General features: G+C 50.5%; 2 protein-coding genes and 1 long non-coding RNA gene across 3 annotated transcripts in view; 2 read left to right on the top strand and 1 right to left on the bottom strand.

Moving 5' to 3' along the window:
* The window catches only part of LOC309352052, a 45020-nt gene that overhangs the window by 818 nt on the left and 27649 nt on the right, over positions 1 to 16553 (top strand). The window lies entirely within an intron of this gene.
* Positions 1 to 16553, top strand: part of LOC309351923 (uncharacterized protein) — a 102536-nt gene that overhangs the window by 75969 nt on the left and 10014 nt on the right. The window lies entirely within an intron of this gene.
* LOC309351846 (uncharacterized protein) lies at positions 103 to 16511 on the bottom strand. The gene is made up of 6 exons (XM_081879950.1): positions 16497 to 16511; positions 5613 to 5861; positions 5331 to 5412; positions 5018 to 5100; positions 3969 to 4095; positions 103 to 2660 (listed from the first exon to the last, which is right to left on the bottom strand). Exons 2-6 carry the CDS (start codon positions 5772 to 5774, stop codon positions 1345 to 1347), a joined length of 1770 nt encoding a protein of 589 aa, XP_081736076.1. The 5' UTR covers positions 5775 to 5861; positions 16497 to 16511; the 3' UTR covers positions 103 to 1344.

Raw genomic sequence — 16553 nt, 5'->3', positions numbered from 1 at the left:
GGAAAAAATCCTGGGGTGCTGATTTCCTCCGCAGCCCAGCTCCCCTGGGGGCCACACCCTGTGGTCCCTCCGGGGTCAGCAAAGAAGGAGAATCCAGGCAAGTTAAAGGGGCAAAACAGTGGTCAGTAGACCTGATCTTTATTTGTTGCAACAAGGTTCAGCCACACAAAGAGTAGGAACCCCGAGAATATGGTGGCATGAACTTTTAAGAGTTTTACCCCCTTTCCCATAATGAATTATCCAACAACTTCATCAATAAATGACATTGGGCTTTTTCGGGGGTTGTTGCTGTTGGCGTTTTGTATTTATATTTTAGATCTTGTTGTGATTCATGTGGAAATTGTTCAGTTGTTCAATCCCAGCATTCCAAACTAACCCCATCGCCGTCTAGCAATACCTAAAATTTACTCTTCTACTGTAATTACCATTAATATATTAATGTCATTGATACATGTGTACACAACTTTAAATACAAACACCAAGACATTGCACTGAAACTTTCGGTAAATGCGCATGCATGCACTTTCCAAGAGTCTCATTCGAGAGCCAGTGGGGTGCAGTGCTTAAGAGTTTTGGACTAGGACCTGGGAGACCTGGGTTCAAATCTCCACTCAGCCATGCAGCTCACTGGGTGATGGCTTCACAGCCTAACCTACCTCACAGGGTTGTTGTCAGGATTAAACCATGAGGGGGAGAACGACTTAAGACCACACTGAGCTTCTTGAAGAAACAGGTGGTATATAAAGGCATCCAATAAATTTCACTAAGAAGAAAGGTAAGATTCTGCACTTAGGGAAGAAGAATCAGCTGCACAAATATAAGATGGGGGATACCAGGCTTGCCAGTAGTACATATGGAAAAGACCTGGGGTCTTAGTGGACCACAAGACTAACATGAGTCAACATCAGCAAAATAGGCTGTTATTCTAGGCTGCGTCCAAAGAAGTCAAGTGTCCAGATCAAGAAAAGTAATAGCCCCACTTTCTTCTGCCTTCTTCAGACCACACCTTGAGTCCTGTGTCCAGTTCTGGGTGCCCCAACTTAAGAAGGATTTTAACAAGCTGGAAAGGGTGCAGAGGGGGGTTGACCAAGACAATTAAGCGTTGGGAAACCAAGCCTTCTGAGGAACAGGAAGGGTTGTCAGGTGGAAGATTGAACAAGCTTGTTTTCACTGGCTCTGGAGGCTGGGACCCAAACCAATGGCTTCAAATTAGAGACGCCTTTGGAAGGTTGTGGATTCTCCTTCCTTGGAGGTTTGTAAGGAGAAGTTTGAAGGCAATATGTCATGGAAGCTTTAGTTGAGAGTCCTGCAGTGGACTAGACGACCCAGAAGTCTCCTGCAGGTCTAAAATTCTATGATTCTCCCCTGTATGAACTCTTTGATGGGCCATGAGCTTGGTCCTCTTACCGAAGCTCTTTTCACATTCCAAGCACTGATATGGTTTCTCACCACTGTGAATTCTTTGGTGGGAAGTGAGATTGGCTTTCTGGCGGAAACTCTTTCCACATTCCAAGCACTGATAGGGTTTCTCACCACTGTGAATTCTTTGGTGGGAAGTGAGATTGGCTTTCTGGCGGAAACTCTTTCCACATTCCAAGCACTGATAGGGTTTCTCACCACTGTGAATTCTTGGGTGTGCCACGAGATTGGCACGGTGACTAAAGGTCTTTCCACATTCCAAGCACTGATATGGTTTTTCCCCTGTGTGAATTCTTTGGTGGGAAGTGAGATCGGCTCTCTGGAGGAAACTCTTTCCACAATCCAATCATTGATAGGGTTTCCCCCCGGTATGAATGCTTTGATGGGTAGCGAGATGGGCGCTTTTACAGAAGCTCTTTCCACGTTCCAAGTGCTGTGAATTCTTTGGTGGGAAGTGAGATTGGCTCTATGGCAGTAACTCTTTTCACATTCCGAGCACTGATAGGGTTTCTCACCACTGTGAATTCTTTGATGGGAAATGAGACTTGCCTTCTGACTGAAGCTGTTTCCACAATTCACACATTGATAGGGTTTCTCCCCAGTATGAATTCTTTGGTGGGAAGTGAGACCAGAGCTCACAGTGAAACTCTTCCCACATTCTGAGCACCGATAGGGTTTCTCACCACTTTGAATTCTTTGATGGGCCGTGAGATTCGCCCTGTGATTGAAGCTCCGCCCACATTCCGAGCACTGATAGGGTTTCTCACCTGTATGAATTATTTGATGGGCTGTGAGGTGGGTGCTCTGACTGAAGTTCTTTCCACACTCTCGGCATTCAAATGGCTTCTCCCCCCTGTGAATTCTCTGGTGTTTATGGAAGGTTGTGCTTGTATTAAAGCTTTCCCTACAATCCAATTCATGATAGGGTTTCTCCCTGCTGTGAATTATTTGATGCGAAATGAAATGTGCACTCGTACTGAAGCTCTTTCCACATTCCAAGTATTTCATTGGGTCCTCCCCTGTGTGACTTATTTCCTGTGAAGTGAGGCTTTCATTCCAGCAGAGAGTTTTTCCCCATTCAGAGAACTGAGAGGGTTTCTTCCCAATAGCATTTCTTTGGTGGGTAGTCAAATGGGAGCTGTGACTGAAGCTCTCTCCACACTCCAAGAGTGGCAATGACTTCTCCACTGTGTGGATTCTGTCATGGGCGTCCTCGTTCTCAATTTCCAAATCATCACCACCTGCAATGAAGAAATGGATTAGAGCTGCAGGAAGAAATGGAGTGCCACTGTATTGAATATTGATCTCTAACCCTTGTGATAGAGGAAGAATTCCATGCATCAACACTGCTGACCACACACTAGAGGTGGTCAGTGTTAGAAACAGAGACAGGACAGCTAGGACATAAAGAGGACCTTAAACCTAGGTTATGGGCTCAAAAATGGAATGTCCATATGCACTCTCTTATGACAAAAATACAAAGCTGAAAAGGAATGAACAGCAGCTAAAATAATATGTTCATTTTTCACATGGTCTAGTCCTTCCCCTGTCCACCCCCCTGATTTTTAAAGAAGGTCTCTCCTTCAGTCTTCAGAGAGTAGCTGGAAGTGGGGAGGCAGAAAAAGGTCCTTCTTTCCTTCCACTCTGCAGTTTTAATCTGAAATCTTAGGTTCTGCGAGCAGAGCTCAGAAACTGCTCGTGTCTATGACACTCCCTGTTGCGAAATGCGCCTAGAACCATGTGAGTTTCAGACAATGGAGGTGGTGGATGATTGTGTCTACCTAAGAAACCAACAACCTCTTCATTGATGCTGACCAGGACAAGTGTACTGGCGAGGCAGTTACGGCAACGGCTCACCTCTCCAAAAGAGTACAGGGGTACCTCTGGTTAAGAACTTAATTCGTTTTGGGGGTTTGTTCTTAACCTGAAACTATTCTTAACCTGAGGTACCACTTTAGCTAATGGGGCCTCCCGCTGCCGCCGTGTCACTGCCGCACAATTTCTGTTCTCATCCTGAAGCAAAGTTCTTAACCCGAGGTACTATTTCTGGGTTAGCGGAGTCTGTAACCTGAAGCGTCTGGAACCTGAAGCGTCTGGAACCCAAGGGACCACTGTATGGGAGAATGGGATGCTAACCATTCAATACCAAGATGAAGGTCTACTAGGACTCCGCGTTGAGCAAGCTGCTTTGTGAAGTGAATTGTGGACAATTACAACCATCAGAAAAACCCCTCAATGCCTTCCACAAGCTCTGTGTCAGGAAGATTTTGGTCAATACCAGGCAGGACAGTGTCAAACAAAGATGTGCTTTCCTAACCTCAAATTCCCAGCATGTTCCCATTCCATTCTCAGCAAGGTCTATGCTGGCTTCATCCAGTCCAAGGTCAAAACATGCTGAAAGCCCTTCATTTAAGGTCAGATTTGGGGGTATTAGAATCCCAGATGCTGCAAGTGGCCCTGCAGAGCTCCCTCAAAACCCGGGAGGCTTATCAAAGAGAGAGATGCATGGAATTTCCGAAGAGAGATTATGATGCACAAGGTAGCCTTACTGAGAGAGGCCACGATCCCACAATTCTCCTCCATGACTTCCTTATGCAGAGCTCTCTGGTCAGGATCCAGCAACGCCCATTCCTCGTCTGTGAAACGAACATCGACATCTTCAAAGCACACTGGACCCTAAGAGAGAAAGGAAGAGGTCCTCTTTAGACAGCACTAAGGTTGTCTGCAAGACCCTGAGGTTGGGAAAGATGGAGGGCGCAAGGAGAAGGGGACGACAGAGGACGAGATGGTGGGACAGTGTTCTCGAAGTGACCAGCATGAGTCTGACCAAACTGCGGGAGACAGTGGAAGACAGGAGTGCCTGGCGTGCTCTGGTCCAGGGGGTCACGAAGAGGCAGACACCACTAAACGACTAAACAACAACAGAAGTTGTCTGCTACACATTGCTCTGTTTCTTTCTGCTCTTTAAATGGTGTTTTGTTTCAATGGGATTGTCCTGCTGCAGATTTTAATTTGGGTGCTCTTTTTAATGTCTTAGTGGAATTCTTGTGTGATTTAGTGACGGACATTAATCTTAGTGTAAATGGGTAGAACTCTACATTGTGTTCTTCATTGTGTTCTGTCTGTGCCAGGTGGAAGGATCCCCTCTCTGCTCCCCATGTGCTGTTCTTGGGGGGGGGACCCTTCTGATGCCCTAAAGACAATTTCCAGAAGTGAACTGGGGGAATGCCCCATTGTGCAACTGATGTGACAGGATAGGTGAATCCTGGGAACTGTTTTTTAGGCTTGATGAAGTGCTTCGAAGCCTGTTTCAGCATTCATCGATCAATCTAGAAATAAAACAACAATGACTTATGAATCATCCTATTGACCGTCAGAAGGCGAGTTAAGGCAAGCTGGCTGTACCTTATTCCCAGCACATTAAGCTTCTCGAATGGCATTCCCAGCCTCTTGGCTTCTGTCCAGGCTGCCCTTGACAAAGATGCCTTCAGAGAAGCTTGGACGGAAGCCAAGAGGAGGAGAGAGATTCCTTGGGGGCCAGAGGCACCCTGGCTGCCCCACCCCTCAGCCCCCTTCCCCACAGGGCTCCTCCCTCTACCTGAGCTGCTTCCACAGCCATTGCTTCTCCTTCACCACCAGGAATACATGGGTGAGGAGGTCTTGCTGGCATCATCTGGTCACCTGTAAGAGACAGAGGAAGTGCAGCTGCTCTCCAAAAGGTCTCACCTTCTGAGTGCATCTGGACATTTGGACCCATTTCATAATTTAGTTGGGTTAAAAAATACATCTCCCTCCTTGGTGCTCCCGGCCCCAAGTGTTTTTCCCCCCTCAAAAAAAAGATGACAAGAACCCATGGATTTGTTTTGATATCCACAGAAAGGGACTAAATGGAGAACAGACTCCTTCCTTACCCAGCAGCCCCTCTCTGGTGTCCAGCGGAGTCCTTTTGGTCTCAGAGGAATCTGGGACCATTTCTGCAAACAGATCCTGTCTCTAAAATAGCAACAAAGATTCAAAACAGAGAATATGAAGAAGAGTTAGAAAAGGAATGACAGAGGCAAAAACTGAAGGGCAATCTGATAGCATTCAATGGCTGCTTTCCAAAAAAGGTTGGCATATTAATAGAGAATTTTCAGATATTGTCACTCATGTTCGGAGCCCCTTTGGAGTATCTAGAGGAAAGTCTCTCTCACCTGCTGCTCTGCCTGCTTCCTCTCCTCTGCCTGACTCAGGAGGAAACCTTCGGCCAGGGCCACTGCCTGGGAACTGGTCTCCGCTACGCATTCCCTCACCCAGTTCTCCATCTCTGGAGGAAGGACAGCCAGGAACTGCTCCAAGATCACCAGGTCCAGCATCTCAGCTTTCGTGTGCCTTTCTGGCTTCAGCCATTGATGGTAAAGGTTGTAGAGTCGGCTGCAAACCTCTCGAGGTCCTTTGGCCTCCTGGAAGCAGAATTGCATGAACTGCTGGCTCTGTACCTCTGAGCAGAGTGTGTCCTCCTCACCCAAGATCTTCTGCACAGTTTTCCCCCAGAATCCCCCACTGCTCCCAGTTCTGATGGCATGGCCTCTTCCTGCTTCAGGGCCAGCTGAGTTTTTCTCATCCATCTGTGCTCTCAGGAAGCCTCCAAGAGAGATGACGGAATCCCTTGATCTTCTGCCAAGTTCCGTCTGTGTGAATTAGAGATCCTTGCAAATTCTACAAAGCAAATACATCGTTCTGTTACAAAACTGACATACTGCCTGGAGGAGAAAAATGTTCCGTGAGGAAGTATGTATGAGTCTTGGAAGAGCCAGCTCTGGACTGCACCACAACCCAGACTCTTGAGGTTTCTTTAGAATGGAGAAGGAAAATGTATTTTTCGCGCCATAAGACACACCTGACCATAAGACGCACCTAGTTTTTAGAGGGGGAATGCAAGAAAAAAAATATTAATTAAAGGGAGCTCTGAGCAGAGCCTGTATGCATCCCAGGCTCTGCTCAGGGCTCCCTTTCACGAGCCGCGTGGAGCGTGTGTGTGGCGCTTGCAGGCTTTTCCCCAGGAGGGAGAAGCCCCCAAGAGCTGCACACATGCTCCACATGGCTAGTGAAAGGGAATGTGGCTCTTGGGAGCTTTTCCAGGAGGTGGGGGAAGGGACTGAGGGGCTGCCTTCTGTCCCTTCCCCCACCTCCCACAAAAGCCAGCAAGAGTCGCACGCTCTTTAAAGGGTGCACGGCTCCTGGAGGCTTTTCTGTGAGGAGGGAGAAGGGACTGACTGGCCGTGTCACTCCCTCCTTGGGGAAGAGCCCGCAAGAGCCATGTGGATCGTGTGTGTGGCTTTTGGGGGCGTTTCCCGCCTGCCTCCCGCCTGCATTCGCTCCATAAGGTGCACACACATTTCCCCTTTTTAGGAGGGAAAAGGTGTGTCTCATGGAGAGAGAAATACGGTAAATACGAGAAATACGAGAGATACGGTAGCCCTCCTAGAGGGAAAGTGACCATGTAAAATGTGCAGGGAAGTGCTGGTCTTTCAGAGAGATGAATCAGCCTGGTTGCTCCTGCCTTTCAGAGTTTTCAGTCAAGGAATGAAGTCAGAACTGTGATTGAGAAGTGAGTCATTTGACTCCGGGTTAACGCCATCGGCTAATGGCGGATTCCCTCCGAGCTCCGGAGGGAATCGGCTCCGCAGGAGTTGGGGCTTGCCACGGCGGCGACGCAGAGACCCTCAGAAATCACAGGCAGTGAAGCCTGTGAACTTGGTGACTCGGCGGGCACCATTTGCGCCCCCCGACCCGCGAAGGAGCCTTTTTAAAGGCTTCGGAACAGGGGACGAGCTGAGTGGCGCGGTGCTGAGAGTCGACTGCTTCTCCTGCGGAGTGAAGCCGCATGCCATGGTCGGAGAGCGCTGACTTCTTCTTGTGAACAATTGGACATTAAAAGCAACAACCCGTGAGTAGTACGGAAATTGAATTTACAAAGAAATTTTTTTTTTAATTAGGCACGATCGGGGAAGGCGCAAACAGGAAGTCAGTCTCCCCGTCTTGTAAATAATCTAAAGCAAGGATCAGCTAACGAAGGTCGAGAGAATTTTTTCTTGTTTATTGGGCAAAAGACATTAATTTCACAATTTGGCAGTATAAGTAATTTTACTGGAGGATAAGAGCTAATTTTGGGAGCTGAAGTGCCACCCCCCCGGACCCGGGAGTGATCCGCGAAAGAGCCTGTTGAAGAGGTATTGAAGGGTTTGACAGCTGTCAAATTAGCTGTCAAGACTGAAAAAGAGAACTTTGTTTCTGTTGTCTCTGCTGGTTATATTTGTTACAATTTGGTTATAATTTGTTGAAAACAAGGAAGAATTGATACAAACTAACTTGACTTTTGGATTTGAACTGGAAGGAATTTTAAGTAACCAAAATCCCTCTAGAGGGGGTTTTGGGACATTACAAGAATGGCTGAAGGAGGGAAAATACATGCTAAATTGGACAGAGTTTTTGTTCTCTTGGGAAAGTTACAAGGCCAAATTGATGTTTTGGCTACAAATGTTGCAACTCTGGATTTAACAGTAAATAAACTCATTGAATTTGATAAGGACTTGACTCAGGAAGTCCATGCAGCTGGACAAGAAGAGAAACTTGAGAACTTTGAGAGTGTGGAGAAAGAGATATATGTTGTTCCTGAGGAAAAGGAAGGAGGAGCTGTAATGCTGCAGATGACAAAGGAGAGCCAGAGGCCTGACATGATGGCTACAAAGGAAAATAAGAACTTGATGTTGAAAATCTGGTTTGAATTGGAGATTGAAGAACGGAGAGATCTCCTTATGTGGAGATCTGAAGATCCAAGGATTACAAATCTGATTAAGATGGAAGTTGGAGCTTTGGGGACATTTGGACTTGAAAGGAGTAAGAAACAAGATTCGGGCTCCACTTTTAAGTATGGAGGTCTGGCTGGAAGAAACATGGATCCCATTCGGCTAGAGCTTCTCCGAGATCTGGTGTTTAATGTTAAGGACTGTCAGGGGCTCAGGAGCAGAGGCACAGGGGAGAGAGGAAATGGAGAGCGAAGGGGAAGAATCTGAGGGCAGCGTAGGGGAGTATGACAGTGGCACGAGAGATTCCATGAGCTTCTCCAGCGAATCAGAAGATTCCCAGAGGGGGGCGCCGAGGGCCAGGGCAAGGGGGGTCCCAGAGGGGATGCACCAGAAGCAAGGGGCCAGCGGTCTAGAGCAGCAGCGGTCTAGAGTTTGAGACGTAGAGCTGCGCGCCGCGACTTTGAAATCGAAACTGAACTTCAATAAAGACTTTTGTATATAACAACGAACTGGCGTTGGTCCTTTGTGAGCTGGGACCTCGGGCAGCTCTGACAGTAAGCTCCGTCTCAAATAAAAATTGAACCCTCGCAGCGTGAGTTGGCGCAGCGAGGGGCAAAACTTGGTGTTTTGCGAGCTCACGAAGATCGGCAAAGATGACTACAGAGGACAAGGTGAAAGACCTGCAAGAAGCAGTCACGAGGCTTTGCGCAGAAATAGCAGCATCCAGAAAGAGAGAGGAAGAAGCAGTAGCGCTCTGCCGGGATCTGCAAACCAGGTGGGAACGTTTGGGCAAAGAGGGACTGCCAGGACCCAAGCCGGAGGGAGTTGGCCTCGGGAAGGGGGGGGCAGCATCGTAGCCCACTTCGACGGGAACCTGCAGCAGTATCCTAACTTCAGAGCAGACATAGTTTTCGCGCTCAATTTGCTTCGGAAGGACTTTAGAGATGAGGAGGAGAAAGTAGGCTTCATAATAACTCATCTGCATGGGGAAGCTTAAATCGTGGCTGCGCAATTTATGGCGCGAAAATGACCCCGCCCTCCAAGATTCAAAAGCCTTTATCAAGGCTATGGACGATTGTTTTAAATCGACGGTAGATGTGGATGTGGCCAGGAGGGAAATGCATGGGCTGAAGCAGGGCAAAGCCACTGTGAGACAATATCACTCCCGCTTTTTTGCGTTAGTAAATGTGCTGGGCTGGGAGAAGGACTCCGCTGCCGTCCGGGATCTGTTCTGGGAGGGGCTTAATGGGGCCGTGAAAGATGAGCTGGCGAGGGGGGAGAGACCCAACAGCACCACAGAAGTCATCCAAAGAGCGCTGGCGATAGGGGTGCGCCTGGAAGAACGCCCTTGGAGCAGGGATGAGGGACATATGGGACGCACACCAGCCAGAACAACTCCCTTCCTACCCAGAGAGACAGCGCGCGCGCAATCCACACCTCCACTGGGGGGGGGAGAAGAGCTGATGGAGATAGGTGGTGCCAGGGCTCAGACAGCAACCAGAGCCCAAACACCAGGAGCAGTCAAGGCGAAGGCTCCTAGAGGGAGCAGGAAGTGTTATATCTGCAACAGTGCACAGCACATGGCCAAAGAGTGTCCCCAGAGGCTACAGAGGCACACTGCAGCCTCAGCAACAGTAAGGGGAGCAGTTCAGCAGGGGGAACAGCTGCAGGGAAACGACGAAGCCTGGTTGGAGGCAGAGGGACTGGGGCCCAGCCAGGCGAGTCAGTGAAGCAGTCCCCAGAGATTTTACAGCCCACAGACCCCCTCCCGCCCAAACCAGTGGTGCAACTCACCGCATCGCTCCAGCTGCCCAATGGACTCACCCTGGAAATCCCTATTACCATTGACTGCAGTAGTAATGCAGACTTTGTAGGAGTGGATTTCATCAAACAACATCGCATAGCGCTCCTACCAGCCACGATGCCCCTAAACGTCATCACGTTCGATGGTAGAGAGCTACTGGGAGGACAGGTGGTACAGCAAACACAGCCAATGGTAATGCAAATTGGAAATCACCGCGAAGTCATCAGCTTCAACGTCACCCACCTGTCGGACACGCCCATAGTGTTGGGCATGAGTTGGCTGGATAGGCACAGCCCGGCATTAGCATGGTACCAGCGTCAATTGACCTTCTGCTCCTCCTACTACGCAGAACACTGCATCCTGACCAGCCAGGAAGATGAGGGGCAAGAGGATGAACCACAGCTACACTTAGGCATGCTGCAAGCGGTACCCAACAAGTACAAGGCGTTTTTGGAGGTCTTCTGCGAGAAGGAAGCGGACAAGCTGCCTCCCCACAGGCCCTACGATTGCAAGATTGACCTTCTGCCGGGGGCGACGCTGACGACTGGGAAACTGTATTCCATGTCTGAAGACGAACTGCAAGAACTTAGGGAGTTCATAGATCACAACTTGAAGCGAGGATTCATCCAAGAGTCCAAAGCAGTGGGGGCAGTCCCGTGTTTTTCGTGAAGAAGAAAGACACGCCCCAACGGAGGCTGGTAGTTGATTACAGAATCCTCAATTCCAGGACAAAGCCCACAGCATTCCCCATGCCGAAGATCAACGACCTGCTCGCGACGGTGAGGAAGGGACGCATCTTCACCAAGTTGGATCTACGAGGGGCGTACAACCTTATACGTGTGCGGGAGGGCGATGAGTGGAAGACGGCCATGTTTACGCCTTTAGGCACCTATGAATATCGAGTTATGCCGTTCGGTTTGCAAAATGGCTCCCATTGTTTCCAAGCCTTCATGCACCACGTGTTAGCGGGACTCCTCTACAAGAAGTGCGTCTGCTTCCTAGACGACATCCTGATCTTCTTGGAATCGCAGGAGGCTCACAAGAGAGACGTCAAGGAGGTCCTGCAGAGACTACGGGAGCACAGACTTTACGCCAAACTGGAGAAGTGCCAGTTCGACATGACAGAGGTGGATTTCCTGGGCTACAAGCTGTCCGACAAGGGACTCGCCATGGACAGCACCAAGGTATGCTCGGTGTTGGACTGGAAGAGCCCGCGCAATCGGAAGGAGGTCCAGAAGTTTGTCGGCTTCGCCAACTTTTATCGCAAGTTCATCAAGGGGTTCGCGATGGAGACGGCGGCCATCACGGACACCCTCAGCTCCAAGAAGAAGACGTTCACCTGGACGGACCAGGCGGAGCAGTCCTTTCAGAGACTCAAGCGTCTCTTCGCGTCCGAAGAACAGCTGCTACATGTCAACCCTAGCAAACCAATGAGGGTTGAGACGGACGCCTCGGACAGAGCGGTGGGGGCGGTCCTGTTGCAACAAGATCCGCAAGGGGACTGGAGGCTGTGCGCATTCTACTCCAGGAAACTCAGCAAGTCGGAACAGAACTACACCATCTGGGACAGAGAGTTGCTGGCCATTCATGCAGTCTTCAAGGCGTGGCGGCACTTCCTCATCGGAGCCAAACACACAGTGCAGGTCCGCACGGACCATAAGAACCTGGAGTACTGGCGCACGGCGAGGTTCCTGAACCAGAGACACATCCGCTGGGCGGAGTTCTTTGCGGATTTCGACTTCAGGATAGAATACATCCCAGGAGACAGCAACATCATGGCGGATGCGCTATCCAGGAAACCGCAGTATCTCGAGGAAGAGGCACTGGCAGCGGCCAAGCACATTTTCGCTCGGAAAGCGTGGGCATGCGCCTCAGCCACAGTGGACCTGGACGCGGTACGTCGCGCGCTGCAGACGGACTCCTTCGCACGATCCAAGATAGAGGAGGTGCGAAGCGGCAAGGCAAAGGACGACGAGTTTCAGATACGCGACGGACTGCTCATCCGCAAAGGGGCCCTCTACATGCCGGGAGACGACCTCCGCGCGAAGGTACTGCAGCAGTTGCATGACGCGCCCAGCGCCGGGCACTTCGGCAAGGACAAGACGGCAGAATTAGTAGCCAGAGACTTTTGGTGGCCCAAGATGAGGGGAGAAGTCGCGGATTACGTCACTAGGTGTGACACATGCCAAAGGGCCAAACCAGTACACAGGCCGCCAGCGGGACTGCTGGAACCGCTACAGACACCGCAAGACAGCGGTACTCGTGGTCGTAGACCTCTTCACCAAGATGGCGCACTTCATTCCTTGCGCGAAGGTGGCCACAGCGGAACAGACCGCCAAGCTGTTCATAGACCACGTGTTCAAAGTTCACGGCTTACCGCGGTCCATCCTGTCCGACCGGGGTCGCCAGTTCATCTCGAGCTTCTGGCAGAAGCTGCTGGGTATCCTGAACGTCAAGATCAACTTAGCGTCGGCACGACACCCGCAGACCAACAGACAAGCGGAGAGGGTCAATGCCATCATGCAGCAGTACCTGCGATGCTACGCGAATCAACAGCCCTCGACCTGGGTGGACTACCTACCACTGGCCGAGTTTGCCTACAGCAACACGAAGCACGTGTCTACGGGGGTGACACCGTTCTTCGCCAACAATGGGCGGCATCCCAGAACCTTCCCGGGGTTAGAGACGAAGGGGGAGAGGGAGCCACGGGGAGCAGAGGCCTGGGCAGCGGAGTTACAGGAGGTCCATGAGCAACTCCGAAGGCACTTGGAGCTAGCAAAACACGCCTACAAAATGCAGGCAGACAGGCACAGGAGAGTCGGGGAAGACATCCAGGTGGGGGACTGGGTCTGGTTAGCAGCCCAGGCAGTGCCGGCCAGAACGTTAGCTAAGAAGAAGCTCAGACACAAGCAGCTAGGGCCTTACCAAGTCGAGGCACAAATCAATCCAGTGGCCTTCCGGTTGACACTCCCGGAGGACTCCAGAATGCACCCGGTCTTTCATAGATCAGTGCTCACACCCTACAAGGAACCCCACAGGTTTCAGGTGCCAGGGAACGCACCAGACCCACTCAGCAAATCGCCAACAAGGGGGGGTTACCAAGGGTGGCGCCATTCAACGAGGTCACGGAGATTTTAGACTCGAGATGGGGGGAAGAGGGGGTTGAATATCTCCTCGCCAGGGAAGGTACCACGGCCAGCGCCAACAAGTGGGTACCGTACTATGCCGTGGAGGAGCACTACCTCAAAGACGAGTTCCATGCACTCTTCCCACACAGACCTATGCCGGCAGATTATTTCGACGAATATCTTTTCACACCCACACTTTCAGCCAGCACGTTCCAGGGGTTCTCATCAGCTGAGGAAACGGCGCCAGAAACAAGCTCCCCAGAGGGATCACTCTCGGGGTTTGTCACAGACCGCTCTTATTGGTGGGACAATCAACCGGAGGTGGGGTGGAGCAGGGAGCTGCTGAGGGGGCCCTTACACACAGCATCACCCAAGGCAACAGGGAGAGAGGGACATGGACGTGTTGGGGGAGGATCCTGGGTTCGAGCACAGCTGCAGAGAGATGGAAGCAGAGGAGATCGACGTCGACGAGCCCATTACGAACTGGCCGGATCCAGCTGGCCGGCTGCACACCAGGGGGGAAGAACTGTATCCCGCACTCACCCCCACAGCACTGGAGCACCCGGAACCCGCACCCGAAGAGGGGGAGGGGGAAGGGGGGGCTTCGAGGGGGGATGGATGTCAGGGGCTCAGGAGCAGAGGCACAGGGGAGAGAGGAAAAGGAGAGCGAAGGGGAAGAATCTGAGGGCAGCGTAGGAGAGTATGAAAGTGGCCCGAGAGATTCCATGAGCTTCTCCAGCGAATCAGAAGATTCCCAGAGGGGGGCGCCGAGGGCCAGGGCAAGGGGGATCCCAGAGGGGATGCACCAGAAGCAAGGGGCCAGCGGGGACTCCCAAAGCAGCAGTGGTCTAGAGTTTGAGACGTAGAGCTGCGCGCCGCGGCTTTGAAATCGAAACTGAACTTCAATAAAGACTTTTGTATATAACAACGAACTGGCGTTGGTCCTTTGTGAGCTGGGACCTCGGGCAGCTCTGACAAGGACTATCAAAAAAACCGGCAGAGAGGAATTGAGAGAGAATTAAGAGCCTCAGACGTGAGAGCTCCAGGCTGATAGTAGATTAAGACTGATGGACATTTGTTGGGGATTGAAACCGGGAAAGGGGGGGGTGGAGTTTGGGGATCCAAAGGGTGCATAATTACAATCTGTTTTTGCTTTTACTCTGTTTTGCTATTCGTATGAAAATTGGGGAAGTCGTGGAAGGGAATTTGGGTCGACTTTAGAAAGAGGTTTTAAGAATGAGTATTGATATATAAATATTGATGTTTATAAGGTAAAATTGGCTTTTTTTTAAATGAACTAAATAGAAAAAGGTCAAAAATTGGGGATAAGAACTTGTTGAACTAACAATTTGAATTGGAATATAAGAAGGGGAGGTGTGGGGAGGTCAGGGAAATATGTTATAGAAAAATAAGGATTGTAAACTTTATGTGTTTTTAACTTTTTTTGTTTTTTGTTTTTTGATTTTTTAATGCATTAAAGTGGAAAATTTCAATAAATATCTTATTTTTTTAAAAAAAGAGAAGTGAGTCATTTGTACTGAGTGTTACCTGAGCATTGGGTTATAGTGGGGGTCCTAACCTAGGGCTCCTCAAGAGTTGCTCTCCTGCCCAACCCCACTTCAGGGCTCATTTATTTCCTTATCTGGCAAACTCCTGAGGGCCAAATGACATGTGGGTGGGGTCAAAGGACAACAACACTCAAAAGCAAATAAAGTGGGACAAGCCTTTCTATGCCTGTAATGCATTTACAACTGTTCTTATTTCTGTTTTTTAAATTTTGTAATCTGCTCTTGGAAATTCGAGTGATGGGCAGGGAACTACGATTAATGATGATGATGTTACATTGCTTAACGCTCCCCCTCCCCAGTCATGAATACTTGAGGGCACTCCTGGGTCCATCCTGGTCTCTTGAGGCCCATGTCCAGCTCAGGCTAGTTCCCCACCCCACAGACCTTTTGGGAAAGAGAGGACATGGCCGTGGTCCTTCCTGCTCTGCACCAGATGGGATGGTTACAACACTCTCTGTGTGGAACAGCCTTGACGGTGACTCGGGAACTGGCCCAAAATGCAGCAGCCAGATGACTGGCTGGGCTGCCTCTCTTTATGAATGGCATTTCTCTCCCACCTCTTTGTCCAAGGACATCAAGACGGCATCCATGGGTCTACCCCTCCCCACTGAGTCCCCCCACAACTAACACATTGGATTCCTGTTTTAAAACAGTTGCACTGGTTGTTTCCTTTCCAGCAGGACCTCTCCTGCTCTCAATGCCTTGGCTTGTGAGACCTCCAGTGGTGCCTTCATAGGAATATAGAGGTGGATGGCACCCCAAGGATCATCTAGCTCAACCCACAGCAGTCTCAGAGGGCAAATTTGCATCTGGAGGAACTAAGCACTGGAGGAGAAAATGGGCCCTGCAGGATCAGGCCAGAGGGCTCCCTCCTATAGGGGAGACAGAGCAGAGGAGCCACCCATCCCCCTGTCCTTCTCCTCCTCCACAGATTGGCCTCCTCCTCTTTTAACGCCACCTTAATTGGTGGCCTCTGCCTCTTGTGGGAGGGAGTTCCACAGGTTTTACTCTGCCCTGCAAGAGGAAGCGCTTTCTCTTCTCTGCCTGCCTGCCTTCCTTCCTTCCTCTTTCACAGGTGAGGTTTTAGGGACCAGGGTATATTTCATGTCCGAATGTTTCCATTCACGGACAACCTGTGTTATAAAAGGGGACTGATCCATACATCTGAATGGGGTTTCTCTGCATGCATTTCCCCGCTCCTGGACCCAAGACCCTGTTGGGATTTCAGATCTCACCAGCTGCAAAGAGCAGCTACTGTGTTGACCTCATGTGATGTCTCTGAGCGTGAGACAGGAAGTCTCTGCCAGTTCTCATGTAACGAGAGAGTTACTTTCGCTTCTGAGTTGAAGTGTGAGTCGAGTCCGAGATTCTTGTGTTTGCTGCTCAGGAGAGAAGTCAGGCTTGTAAGAGCTGCTTGTACAGTCTTAATAAAGTAGTGAGTAGACCATGCAGTGTCTCTTTCTTCTGTGATGGGATGCCAGAAGATCAGTGTGCTCCTCTCAGGCGGGAGGGGTCGCTTATTACCGGTCTCTCTGGACTGAGGAAGGATTCCAGCCAGAGAGTGACCATCGGAGAGAAGCCCCGGTGTCTTGGGATGTTTGCACCCTTCCTGGGGGCGTTTTTTAAAACAGACCCCTCCCCACGGGGCCAGCAGCGCATCCATGCAAAGGAAGAGCAGAGCTGCCGCCCTCCTGCGCCCCTCCGCACCCTGACTTGCCCCCCTCTCGCCATGCAGCGCTGGGACCCCCGCTCTCCCCATGGGCCCTATCCTGGGAGAGAGGAGACTCACCGGATCCCAGCAGGCGCCCCCCCCCCCCGGCAGCCTCTGCCAAGCCGAAAAAACGGG

The sequence above is a fragment of the Podarcis erhardii genome, assembly GCF_964252035.2.
Source record: "Podarcis erhardii genome assembly, chromosome: 10".
In the NCBI taxonomy this organism is placed as follows: Eukaryota; Metazoa; Chordata; class Lepidosauria; order Squamata; family Lacertidae; genus Podarcis; species Podarcis erhardii.
The sequence above is the reverse complement of the archived record's forward strand: the minus strand, read 5'-3'. Positions and strand labels throughout refer to the sequence as shown.